Here is a 14097-nt window from a genome sequence, read left to right as displayed (position 1 = left end):
TAAACTCATGTACACGCTGCACCTATCTACCTATTTCAATATTAATATACATGTATTACATAAATAATATATTATATCGTAGCTTTTATATCATAGCTGAACAAATTAAGTGATTTTTGATCTTTTAAGGTTAAACATGGTTTCAACAACGGAACCTTACCCCAAGTGTCACCTACATGTATGATTTGATTGCAGATGTACCACACAACCTAGATCCTTTCGATATTATGTACAAATTTAGGACAATTTTTTTCTCATAAGGTTTTCTGGAATAAGATTTTAAAATTGATTTAGCATAAAGGTTTTTTGCTTCCAGATATTGTTGCATTTTATTATGTAAACTGAAAATACTGATTGTTTATAAACTTTCTGTTATTACAACCTACAATTCACTATCCCGACTCCTCCACAAAACTGTTAGAGTGCCAACTTTTAAAACACTTTTGTTCAACTCAGTCAATAATTCCTTATTTCTGTCTTCTTATTTTTGTTTTGGCATGTAACAAAAAGCGTTATTTTTGTTAAGGATTAGGCTACCAATGCTAATGGTAAGTTATCTATATATTATCACAAACAATGTTTAATTTTCCTAAACACTTTAAATAAACTGTAGCTAGCAGTCTACCTAGGTGGTTTAAGTCTTGGTAAATACTACACAGTTTTAGCCTTTTAACACAATAAAAGCCTTAGTACTTCAAGTCCCTTATGGCTAAGCTATTGCCAACCGAATCATCTTGACAAATCTTTTACAAAGCAGCCAGAATTATCATTTTCTAAAGCTTCGGCTATAACTGCGATGGGCCTCAATGACAATAAGTGCTAAAACATAGTTGAACAGTTACAATCTCTAAACTTTTGCAATTTCACTATCGTTAACATTTCTCAACTATATTTTAACAGTATTTTTAGCTAGCAATAAAAATGACATGACTCACCAGACATCGATTCCTTCAATAATAAGTTTTAACTCTTTTTAAAAATTACTTGAGCATCTTTCTCAAGTAGTTCGTACTTTTAAACACGGGACAAAATCTTAAAAAGCAAGGACATTTGAAAACCTAGTACCATAATATTTTAAGAGATTGCCTCACTTCATGAGATTTGCTTTTAAAATCCTTTTAAATGTAAGGAAATGTATCTATGCGTATATTTTGACGGGAATCATGAGAAACTCAGGCAACAACTAATATGTATCTCCTTAGGTTCAGACGTGGTAAATAGCTTAGCATTTGTTTTGTTCTACTCCCGTGAGTGTATTATAAGTTGCAATATTCTTCATTCAAGATGTCGGTTAACAACAACCATTAGACCAAAGGTTAGCCACAGATTCAACCGAATAAGTGATAAACAGAAGAGGCTAGTATAAGTTCTGCCGGACTTAACTATCGGTTGACCAAAGTTAAGCATATTTCGGTAGAAAGTTGTCAACCGTACTGCACTTATAGAGGCACTTGTTCCAATTACCGAGTAGGCCATGAAGGCTGCTGTATACAGCGTCTTATCTCAGCCAGGCATCGCGGAGTCTGGACATCATATTAGCATCCTTTTTATAAATCATACATCATATCTAGGGTAAACAATGTATAATGTTTTTGTCTCGATTTTCATCAGCGTGTCTAGCCGGAAGGTTATGTAATATCTGTCTTGGTAAACACCCTTTGTGCGCATCATTAAATGCATTTGAGTGATTGAATGAAATTGCGTTAGTTGGATTTGTAGTTAAGTTGTTGGCAGTAGAAACATTAACATTGAGGTCATGGGTTTAAATCCCATCGAGTGTAAAAAGTTGGCACTTGCCCAATATGATTGTGTGAAATTGAAGCGTTTGATTGCAAAGCAGCTTACAAAGATTGAGCTAATCATAATCAGTACAGCGTCATTGTAGGGCTAAAAGATTGAATGGAGCAACATCTGAATTTGGGAAATACAACACTGTTACATTTTTAATGTGTTTGATATAAAATATAATTTTAATGAAGGCATTTTTTACAATAAAAGCTATTGATGAAAAATTAGTTATTCCATCAAATCTGCTTCCAGAAAAACCTATTAGTCCTTTTAACTATTTTGGCATCCGCTGATGTGATTAAGTGTGTCTCTTAGAACGCCAGCAACAGAGGGTAAGCCAGTTCAGGATAGAAATATTATGCTTACATTTGGTGTAAGTTTCTTTAGAGTTGCTAAAAATTCATTTACGTACTGAATTATCTTACACGCCATAGTTTATATAAGTTGTTAGTATTTGGATCAGATACAACATGGCTAGATAATACAAAATACAGTCAACAACAGCAAGCCACAGAATTCTTACATATGAATATATTATATTTTTTGTTTTTGTTGTCAGAACTTTCAAAAGAGTCGGTGACAATTGACATTGGTGTAATGAAAATCAATAAAAGCACTGTTTTTTATTTTGTATTTTTTTGGTTTTGTTAAAAGTGTGTAAAAAACACACCACAGTTACCAATAGTTATATAAAAAAATCTCTGACATTGTTGCAATAAAAACCAACAAAAACTGTTTTTTATTAATTTATTTTTGGTTTTGCTAATAATTTGTAAAAAAAAACATACCACATTTGTTAATAGCTATATAAAAGAAAAATCTGACATTCGTGCAATCAAAGCCAATAAAAACTGATTGCATCAGATGTGACCAACCAGTTGGTAGTCGTCTATTCCTACACGCTGTTCACAACTGATAATGGCCCTAACATATCTTGTATGTAGAAAGCCTACTGTAATGCCATGACGCTGAGCAAGCTCTCAACCCGCTCCCTTGAGATGGACTACCTAGAAGAGGAACTGAAAAGTATCCCTAGCAACATGCCCAAACTCTCCAGCCTTCCTCCTGGAGCACAAGCTAAGAACCGCTATGCTAATGTCATACCTTGTAAGTAATAGTCCATTTTATTGGTTTATGTCTTGTGGTTTATCAATTTTTTGATAACTTTAAAGAATTTTGGTTTAGGCATGGCTTTTCCTGTATTGTTGTGGTTTTTGTTACCTACTGAGTTTTTAGCTTTTAATAGATTCTCGTCTAAATATAGTGTGTAGGTGCTGATAGGTATTCACAATATTCGTTGCATAGCTGGTTTCATAGAAAATTAAATAAGTAAAATAATAAAAAATAAAAAATATGTTGAAAGGTATCAAATTCTCTATGAGAAATCTACATTGCTCTTAGATCTACAATCTACATCTACAATGCTCTTAGATCTACAATCTACATCTACAATGCTCTTAGATCTACAATCTACATCTACAATGCTCTTAGATCTACAATCTACATCTACAATGCTCTTAGATCTACAATCTACATCTACAATGCTCTTAGATCTACAATCTACATCTACAATGCTCTTAGATCTACAATCTACATCTACAATGCTCTTAGATCTACAATCTACATCTACATTGCTCTTAGATCTACAATCTACATCTACAATGCTCTTAGATCTACAATCTACATCTACAATGCTCTTAGAAACTAAAATATTTTAAATGTTTAAAAAACTGAGAAAGATAAGTTAAAACATGCAAAATTAGAAAAGGCATAATCTGTGAAAGTACAAAAAACACACTAAGCTAACACGAGATGATTTTTGTTATTGTTACCATATCTGAGTTTTTAATATTAAATACTAGTTGAATGTCCGGTGTTGCTTGGGTAATAAAAAACAGCTTATAAACAGTGGCAGGTAATGTAGTTGCCATTGACTAATTTGAGTAAGCTAGGAATTTGCTAAATTTACTATTAAGAGTTGTGAGAGCAAGCTTTAGTCACGTTGCTCGAAACACAGTATTATTATGCAGATTTTAACCCAAATAGTGACTATTTGACTAATGAATCAATTGCATCACGTATATGAGCTGAATCTCTCGATCTAGCAATGTTTAGCCTGATTCTTTGCGCTGCAGATATTCACCACTAGATACTCCGAGCATGGTACATCTGACAAAAGTGGTAAAAGAATTATCTGCTCTGCCAAGAACTGATTGATTCTTTTCTATGATTCTTCTAGAGTAAAAAATCAGTGATTAAACATGTTTTATGCTAATGGGGTAAGAAAAGGTCAGCAAGAAGATCTAAAAACCAAAAGTTCATTCACACCAAACTCAATACATACATAACTTCGTGTCATGATAAGCAATTGTATTCATCCCTTATAAACAACAATACTCATGCCTAATGGGCAATGATATTCACCCCTAATAAGCAATAATGTTTATCCCTAATAAGCAATAATGTCCATCCCTAATAAGCAATAATGTCTATTCCTAATAAGAAATAATACCTCTTGCTAAGAAGTTTTAATATTTATCCTTGATGAGAAAGGAAATTCATCCCTAAAAAACAATAATATTCATCCCAAATGAGCGACTATTTTCATTCCTGATAAATGTTATTATTCTTTCTGATTGTAAGTTATTATTATCCCTTTTAGGACTGGCTTGATAATTACACTGGCATGTGTTTACATATATCTGTTAGTCACCAAATATCCATGAATTTCAACATAAAAATTTTGTTGTTGCAATGCTGATTCAAGGCTGCCAGCGTGTAAACATATTTTTAACGGGCTTCTGTTTAAATCAGTTTGGTAGCACAGAACAAAATCTATGAGCCATCTGTTTCAGTTTAACCGCAAAGCATTTTAACAGATAATTCTTGTTTTTGATGTAACTACATAAGATATCATAATAATCATTTTTATTTCTTCGTGTGAGTTGTTTTGCTCTAGATTAACTTGCTGAGCATGCGCTTTGATGCAACTCCATAGTAAATAATCATCTAAATGCAACGCTACCACAACAATTCCACAAAGATGGAAAATAAATCTTTACCTCAAAATGTTCTGATATTTGGATTTTTTGTGAATTAAACAATCTGTTATTGTAATATCTGTTGCAGTTTTGTAAGATGTTTGTCCGATCTTTTATGTTGTTAAATTTAATGTTCTCAAATCATTGCCACAACTTTAGAAGCCAAGTGATTCTAAAAATGAACAACTTTTTTGTGAAATGAAAACTAAAAGCCTGAAATTCTGTTTTGAAATATGAATAGGAAATTTTTTAGAATTTTCAGTTGCAAAATCATTGACCCGCATAAACAAAGATTTCTAACAGTCACTCAAATTATATTTTTTATATTATATAAATATATTATACTGTGTAGTGTGCATGACTACGTTTATATTACAAAAACTGTTTTGTTGATGCAGAAAAAATAAGAAGTGATAATTCTAGCCCACTGCTGGTAACACCTTTGCTATCAATTGCTTACTCGAACTGAGGAATTGTCTCTTCGTCAACTGTCATAGAACAGCAACTCCAAACATATTAGATCAACTTTTAGGTTTTCTGGCTTGATTCCAAGTAAATTTGTTATCGATGTCTTTGATGCACAAACTTATGTTTGTACGCTTGTGGTTTACAGTGGAGCATTCGAGAGTTGCCCTATCTCCGAAAAAACAAGGAGGAGACTCCCGATATATCAATGCCAATTATGTTACGGTGAGTTGTAGCTTATTATTTGTTTTTACTTAGATTTTATGTGTTTCAACTGTTTATTTGTAAAGCATTCATTTAGTGCAGCTAAAACCCTGCGTATGAAGTCAATTTTGTTATATATCAAAGCAAATAATTTTATTAGAATATAAGGAATTCTAATTTGTTCATAGCCCAAAAACCTAACTCATTAATAAATTTTGCAGGTAATTAATAATAAACACATAACAATGAAACAGATTTTAGCTAAATTAATAAAGTAATTATCAATAAATGGAAATTTTCTATTGTCAGTGTACTATAGAGACATGCAAACGAACACAGGGCATGGACAGGGTTAGGGGTAGGGGTGGTTATAGGGATGGGATGTAACTTCGTTTAACTAAAGCTTTAACTAGCTTTGTTTATATTTCTTACAATTTTAAACTTTTCGTTGTTTTGAATTTTAACAAGTTTAGTTTGCATAGGCCTTGCCTCTTACAGCGTAGTTTGCTTAGACTCCGCCTCTTACAGTGTAGTTTGACATAAGCCCCACCTCCTTCAGTGTAGCGACAAAATTTTTTATTACATAGTTTTAAGATCAGTTAGCATAGGAGTATATATGGTTATATATACTTGGTATCTTGTTTGTATATTTGCATGCCATTTTCAGGGGTACAATGGAGAACCCAAGGCTTATATAGCAACTCAAGCCCCCCTCGAATCTACTACTTCTGATTTCTGGACGATGATTTGGGAGACACAATCTCAAGTCATCGTTATGCTTATGAAATGGGAAGAAGATGGCCAGGTAGGTGACCCAAGGGCATGAGCAGGTGTGTGGTACAAGGAAATGGTCATGTAGGTGACCCAAGGGAATGAGCAGGTGTGTGGTACAAGATATGGTCATGTGAGACAGTGAGACTATTTAACAGTGAGACAATATCTGATCTATTTAAAGATGTCTGACCTAATTAATAGTGGGACAATATCTGACCCATTTACTAGTGAGACAATGTCTGACCTATTTAATAATGAGACAATGTTTGACATATTTAATAGTGAGACGATGTTTGACATATTTAATAGTGAGACAATGTTTGACATATATAATAGTGAGATACTGTCTGACTTACTTAAAATGGATGACTGATTTAACAAGATTTACGAAAGTTTATACTTTCAACATTAAAATTCGAAATTTTCAGCGGCGTTGTGCTGACTACCTTCCTGAGACTGACGGGATCCACTCTGTAGGTGTATACGGTGACTATGAAGTCTCCATGAGAAAGCAGATAATAAAGGAAGAGTATATCTTCTGCAGCATGAGACTAAAGAATATGGAGGTGAGTTAAAATGTCTTTTTATAAAAACACTTCAATAATTATTAAAAGACATCAAACCAAAAATAATCTTATATACATTCTATGTTTATATATTTACTTTAAAACTGAGTTTTAAACCAAAATTTTAAAAAGAGTATCACAATCACAGCAGCCGACAACTCCCAATATTCAGCTGGTGTTTCATAGTTACATATTTTGAAAACTGTAAAATAGGACTTCTCAATTGGGTGTTCTGTAGTGCATTGTATTTCCATGCAGGTTTAATGAAATGCACTGCAATACAACATACTGCAGTGCAATTTGCTGCAGTGCAATGTGTTATTGAAAATCTTTTCATCAGACTTCAGGGTAGGGGAAATTTTTATACTGCATTGTAATGTTAAGTACTGCAATGCAGTATAATGCAGTGTTTTACAATGCACTACCTATATTGTAGTAGGTTGCAATGCACTACATAGGATAGGGCATAGTAAGAAATGGCAGCATTGTATAGCATAGTGAAATGCAAAGTATTGCGGTATGTTACAATATAATTGCTTTACTCCAATTCAGTATACTGTGGTGTACTACAATACACTATACTGTAAAGTAATACAAAATAGTTAACTGTATCGCAATGCACTGTAATGCACTGTAATGCATTTCAATGCATTGTGATACATTGCAATGCATTACAATCCATTGTGATGCATTACAGTGTATTATACTGTAATGCATTGAAATGTACTTTAACGATAATAAAGGTTGTTGTGTGTCCTGTAAGGAAATATAGAATGTTTTGTAATGTGATTTATTTTAGTTGAACCTGTGTCGAGATGTCGTACACTTTCAATATTTGGATTTCCCAGCCAAGCAAGCTCCTTCATCCGTCAGCAGCTTTCTTAGCTTTCTACAAGAAATACAACCATATATGGAAGTGAGCCATGGACCACCTGTGGTACACTGCAGGTAGGTTTGCATGGTATGCCAACTGTTCATAAAGGACAAGGTGATGCCTGCTTTTCATATTTTATTTGCTTTACATTTGAGTAAAGCGTATAAATAAACAGTTAAGGAAATTCTGTTTTTCTATTTTCAACAACATTGCAACAACAGAAAATTAGTTTCACAAGAACTAGTTTTTGATCTAATATTAGCACTGTAGACAGCCAAAGCTGTATTTATAATATATTTATAAATACTAATTTACATGTAACTAGCCTCTGAGTATGCTCTGCATTAGCTTGAACTTTTGGCTTACATTTCAGAATAATAATGCTAATAAAGATTATTATTAATTGTATGTTTACTTATTTACATGTTTACTTATAAGCCTATAGAGATGAACAGAGATAAACTCAATAGACTATAATAAGGAATAGAGATAAACTCAATAGACTCTAATGAGGGATAGAGATAAACTCAATAGACTATAATAAGGGATAGAGATCAACTCAATAGACTATAATAAGGAATAGAGATAAACTCAATAGACTATAATAAGAGATAGAGATAAACTTAATAGACTATAATAAAGGATAGAGATAAACTCAATAGACTATAATAAGGAATAGAGATAAACTCAATAGACTATAATAAGAGATAGAGATAAACTCAATAGACTATAATAAGGAATAGAGATCAACTCAATAGACTATAATAAGGAATAGAGATAAACTCAATAGACTATAATAAGGGATAGAGATAAACTCAATAGACTATAATAAGGCATAGAGATAAACTCAATAGACTGTAATAAGGAATAGAGATAAACTCAATAAACTATAATAAGGAATAGAGATAAACTCAATAGACTATAATAAGAGATAGAGATAAACTTAATAGACTATAATAAAGGATAGAGATAAACTCAATAGACTATAATAAGGAATAGAGATAAACTCAATAGACTATAATAAGAGATAGAGATAAACTCAATAGACTATAATAAGGAATAGAGATCAACTCAATAGACTATAATAAGGGATAGAGATAAACTCAATAGACTATAATGAGGGATAGAGATAAACTCAATAGACTATAATAAGGCATAGAGATAAACTCAATAGACTGTAATAAGGAATAGAGATAAACTCAATAAACTATAATGAGGGATAGAGATAAACTCAATAGACTATAATAAGGGATAGAGATAAACTCAATAGACTATAATAAGAAATAGAGATAAACTCAATAGACTATAATAAGGGATAGAGATAAACTCAATAGACTATAATAAGAAATAGAGACAAACTCAATAGACTAGAATAAGGGATAGAGATCAACTCAATAGACTATAATAAAGGATAGAGATAAACTCAATAGATTATAATAAGGGATAGAGATAAACTTAATAGACTATAATAAGGGATAGAGATAAACTCAATAGACTATAATAAGAGATAGAGATAAACTTAATAGACTATAATGAGGGATAGAGATAAACTCAATAGACTATAATAAGGGATAGAGATCAACTCAATAGACTATAATAAGGAATAGAGATAAACTCAATAGACTATAATAAGAGATAGAGATAAACTTAATAGACTATAATAAAGGATAGAGATAAACTCAATAGACTATAATAAGGAATAGAGATAAACTCAATAGACTATAATAAGAGATAGAGATAAACTCAATAGACTATAATAAGGAATAGAGATCAACTCAATAGACTATAATAAGGAATAGAGATAAACTCAATAGACTATAATAAGGGAAAGAGATAAACTTAATAGACTATAATAAAGGATAGAGATAAACTCAATAGACTATAATAAGGAATAGAGATAAACTCAATAGACTATAATAAGGAATAGAGATAAACTCAATAGACTATAATAAGAGATAGTGATAAACTCAATAGACTATAATAAGGAACAGAGATAAACTCAATAGACTATAATAAGGGATAGAGATAAACTCAATAGACTATAATAAGAGATAGAGATAAACTCAATAGACTATAATAAGGGATAGAGATAAACTCAATAGACTATAATGAGGGATAGAGATAAACTCAATAGACTATAATGAGGGATAGAGATAAACTCAATAGACTATAATAAGGGATAGAGATAAACTCAATAGACTATAATAAGGGATAGAGATAAACTCAATAGACTATGATAAGGAATAGAGATCAACTCAATAGACTATAATAAGAGACAGCGATAAACTCAATAGACTATAATAAGGAATAGAGATAAACTCAATAGATTCAGTAGAATACAATTAAGCAAAACCATAATATTTTTTATTTATCAAACTTGAGCGACTAGCCAATCAAACCCACTCACCTATCACCTTCTGTAATAATCCAAATAGACATAAACTTCATACATTAAAGTATAAGTTATATCTATGTATATATACCATGATGTCTATGTATATCTTAGCACTGGCACAGGCAGAACTGGAACTCTACTTGCCATAGACATCTGTATCCAGGCGTATGATGACAGTCAAACAGTGGACATCATGAACTGTATTTATAAGCTCCGTCAGGACCGCGCTGGAGCTGTCCATACGACCGCCCACTACGCTTTCATATATAAGGTTTGCACTTTCAGTGAACATACTGGTGTCTATGCTGTAGGTAACTTGACACTATGGAGTCTCTAAATAGCACAGGTGTATAGAGACATTAATGTAAGTTCGGTTAAGTTTTGGCTGAACAGCTGAATGAAATCCTACAAGCGTATTATACCAAACCAGTAGCATGTATGTAACATCGTCTTTCACTTTGTCCATGTCATCGTTATTCGAAGTTTTAAGGTTGTGGGAAAAAATTCTTTTGCTACATGTAAAATAGAGTGGTGACAATAGTATTGCAGCTAAGTGCATATTAGGCAGGAATGCCATCTTTCCAATATCATGCATGTTGAATGATGAAAAACCCAGCACTCCGTAATCAAAAATTCAAACATGTCAAAAAATACATCGTTTGTTGTCACTTTTTATGTTTTTTATGGTTTGGTTTGCAGCGGTTAATTTTCATCTTGCGCTAACGTCAAACACCTTTATTTTTCTCGCCATGACAACAAGCTTAATATGATATGATTTTTATAATTGTCAAACTTTTATTCCGTTCCATAAGCAAGAAGTTCAAAGTCTGAACTCGTTTTAGATTAAATTAATCTTTACTGTTGACTCAGCTAGAGTATTCTTTTATATTTAAAGCAGCAGGTGCTTTGATGGAATAAAAGACTGTATATCTAATTCTAGAAGTATCTCTTTAACAAACCATTGTTAACAGCCATCTGTACAAGAAGGTTATATCTCAAGATTAAAACTTGACAAATCAATAGGGATTAGCAGAGCTTAGCAATGAATATGGGTGACAGTAGACTAGGCATTCGACCCTTGAGGTCTGTATGTCTATCAGGGCAATAAACAGGCAGCTGTTATTAATTACAGATTACAGTAATCCATCACTACTTCGACGTTCATCTTTCAAGGCTTCAGTACTTCGTGGGGGAAAAATATTCATTAAAAATTTAAAAATTAATAAAAATGTATAAAAGTAAAAAATTAAAAAAATGAAATATATAAATCTGTCTCATACTCTGACTCCGTGCGATCTTTCTACGAGCAGCATTGGTCTAGAAGCCGTGTCAAGGTTTGCTATTTTTTTGTTACAATTTGTGAAGTGTGAAAGTGCGCTGTGCTTGGCACACCCTTCATCATGCTTCTTAACCACCCTTGAGCCTCAACAATGTCTAATGAACATATGTAAAAGAGAGAAATGCTCATGATGAATGAAAAATTTCATTTGTTAGGTGCGAGTTTCTTAGTATCTACTTCACAGATTTTCACATATTGTTGGAAGTACCGTCCCGATTAACACGAGAGTCTTGAAAAGTGTAGGCTACTCTCTATGAAACACACTAACATACTTGTTGAGAGTAAGGTGGGTCTGCGAACTAGATATTGTAGCAAAGCATTTCTTATGGCCATGCAGTAGTTTGGGACCGCATACATTAGCTTACCAGTGCAGCACTGCTTAGCGCAGTAGCGTAGCATTAATTATGGTAGTTCAGTAGCATAGCACTTCTTATGGTAATTTTATTCTGTAGGGCTGCTTATGGTAGTGCAGTAGTGTAGCATTGCTTAGTGCAGTAGTAAAGCATTAATTATGATAGTGCAGTAGTGCAGCACTGATTGTGGTAGTGCTGTAGTGTAGCACTACTTATGATATTGCATTAGCGTAGCACTACTTATGGTAGTGCAGAAGTATTTCCGGTAGTGCACTAGTGTAGCACTACTTATAGTAGTGCAGTAGTGTAGCATAACTTATAGTAGTGCAGTAGTGCAGCACTATTTCTAGTAGTGTAGTGGTGTAGCACTGCTTATGTTAGTGCAGTAGTGTAGCACTACTTATGTTAGTGCAGTAGTGCAGAACTATTTATAGTAGTGCACTAGTGTAGCACTGCTTATGGTAGTGCAGTAATGTAGCACTATTTCTGGTAGTGTGCTCGTGCAGCTCTGCTTGTTGTAGGGCAGTAATGTATTTCTGCTTGTGGTAGTGCAATAGTGTAGCCCTATTTATGGTGTGCAGCAGGTTTTATGACGTAGTAAATGAGTTATTCTGAGGCACTTTTCTAATATTGATTAGATTCCATATAATAGCAGTATGTTTAAAAGCTTTACCCAATGAGCTGTATCAGTGCACTGCATTTGTTCTTGTCTGTATATTTATATTGTTATTTATCTGCAGATTTAAATAACAACTGGAAATATTTCTTAGTTTAATCAGTTTTACCATTTTTTATAATTCAATTTTAAAACTATCGTTTTATTACAATCGCCCACATTTTCAAATAATTCTGTACTGGGTGCAAACATTCAAAAATATTATTTTTGGCTGTTCTGGGTATTATTTTACAACTATTGTAGGCCATGCTAGAATACGCTAACAGAACAGGGGGAAGTAATTCTCCAGCCCAATATAGCTCAACTACCACACTTGGAGGCTCATATGCTTAGATTACGGTACAGCAGGTAATGAAAGTGGTTTGTGTTGCAATTTATGTTATGGTGCTCCCTTTACATTCTATATCAAAAGCTATGACAACAACAGTTTATTGAAACATAGCCTGTGTTCCATAGTCTCAAGTTCTAATACTGCACATGACCCTCATTATCTTTCACATAAGATTCCTTATTATATTGTGGAGACAACCTCCAAATTTGATAACTTTATTGAATTCTGCTAGAATTTCCACTGCTAGATTTTAAATCTACACATAATGGTATCACCTATTTATTCCTGTACGAATAAATTTTAAATCAGCTATCTGTGAATATGTTACTTTGACCTAACAAAAAATCACCTCACGCAATGTTCGCAACGAGAACGATTGAGAATTATTATTTTTGTTGCATTCCAATAAAAATATTTGCTTTTGTACATATCAAGAATTGTCAGCTCATGTCTATGCTTGAGAAGATAACTTTATCTTAGTAATTTTATGTCCATTTTATGCATTTGTATATTCTATTTGACTCTGGTGTATAATCTATGCACTGATTTAATTTTTTTATATAATTTTTATCTTCAAGGCAATTTTTCTATAAAGCATAATACATTTATAAAAGTTTTAAATCATTGCTCTTTCAATATATACCCGAGTTTGATCAACAAAGTTCAACCTGTGTTGTCAACTTAACTCCTGCACCAGAATGCAATCTTTATGCATAGCTTGGAAAAATTAAGAGTTTCAAAATAGCCCGAGTTCACAGAAACAGTTTGGTATTTTGTTGAAGAAAACAGCAAATGGTTAAGTTGAGCAACAGCATAAGGCTTATGAAAGTTTGTTTTGTATGTTTCCATAATGTTTAAGGAAGTAATATGCTTAAAAAGGAGAGACACAATCCGACCTTCAGATTATTTTGTTTGCCAATCCTTCAATTCTCTCGGAACAATTTCAAAAATATGTTTCTATACCGAGCTCAAAATCCCTGAATTTGTTTTGAATTTTGTTCAAGCTACCCAAACTGACCTTGAAATGTTTAAGGTAGTCAGAATAAGTACAGCCTGTGAACTGTAATAACATAGCCTACAGTATGATATGATCCTATAAATATTCATAACATGCACTATGATATGATCCTATAAATTGTTATAACATGCACTATGATATGATCTTACAGATTGTTATAACATGCAGTATGATATAACTCTCTGTACATGCAATGAAATAAGCTATTACACTTTAAGACAAAATTATTGTGTTAAATATATAGGCAACAAACCATAAAAATAGAATTATACA

General features: G+C 32.6%; 1 protein-coding gene across 1 annotated transcript in view; it reads left to right on the top strand.

Annotated features, from left to right (window-relative positions):
* Positions 1-13454, top strand: part of LOC137389634 (uncharacterized) — a 31075-nt gene extending 17621 nt beyond the window's left edge. The window contains exons 5-11 of the mRNA XM_068075696.1: positions 2733-2895; positions 5443-5519; positions 6166-6303; positions 6701-6838; positions 7638-7786; positions 10219-10378; positions 12719-13454. Coding sequence (XP_067931797.1) covers positions 2733-2895; positions 5443-5519; positions 6166-6303; positions 6701-6838; positions 7638-7786; positions 10219-10378; positions 12719-12808 — 915 coding nt within the window. The 3' untranslated portion in view covers positions 12809-13454. The remainder of the gene's footprint in view (positions 1-2732; positions 2896-5442; positions 5520-6165; positions 6304-6700; positions 6839-7637; positions 7787-10218; positions 10379-12718) is intronic.
* Positions 13455-14097: the final 643 nt, after the last annotated feature.

Source organism: Watersipora subatra, chromosome 3 (assembly GCF_963576615.1).
Source record: "Watersipora subatra chromosome 3, tzWatSuba1.1, whole genome shotgun sequence".
NCBI classification, from domain to species: Eukaryota; Metazoa; Bryozoa; class Gymnolaemata; order Cheilostomatida; family Watersiporidae; genus Watersipora; species Watersipora subatra.
This window is presented reverse-complemented; position numbering and strand designations above follow the sequence as displayed.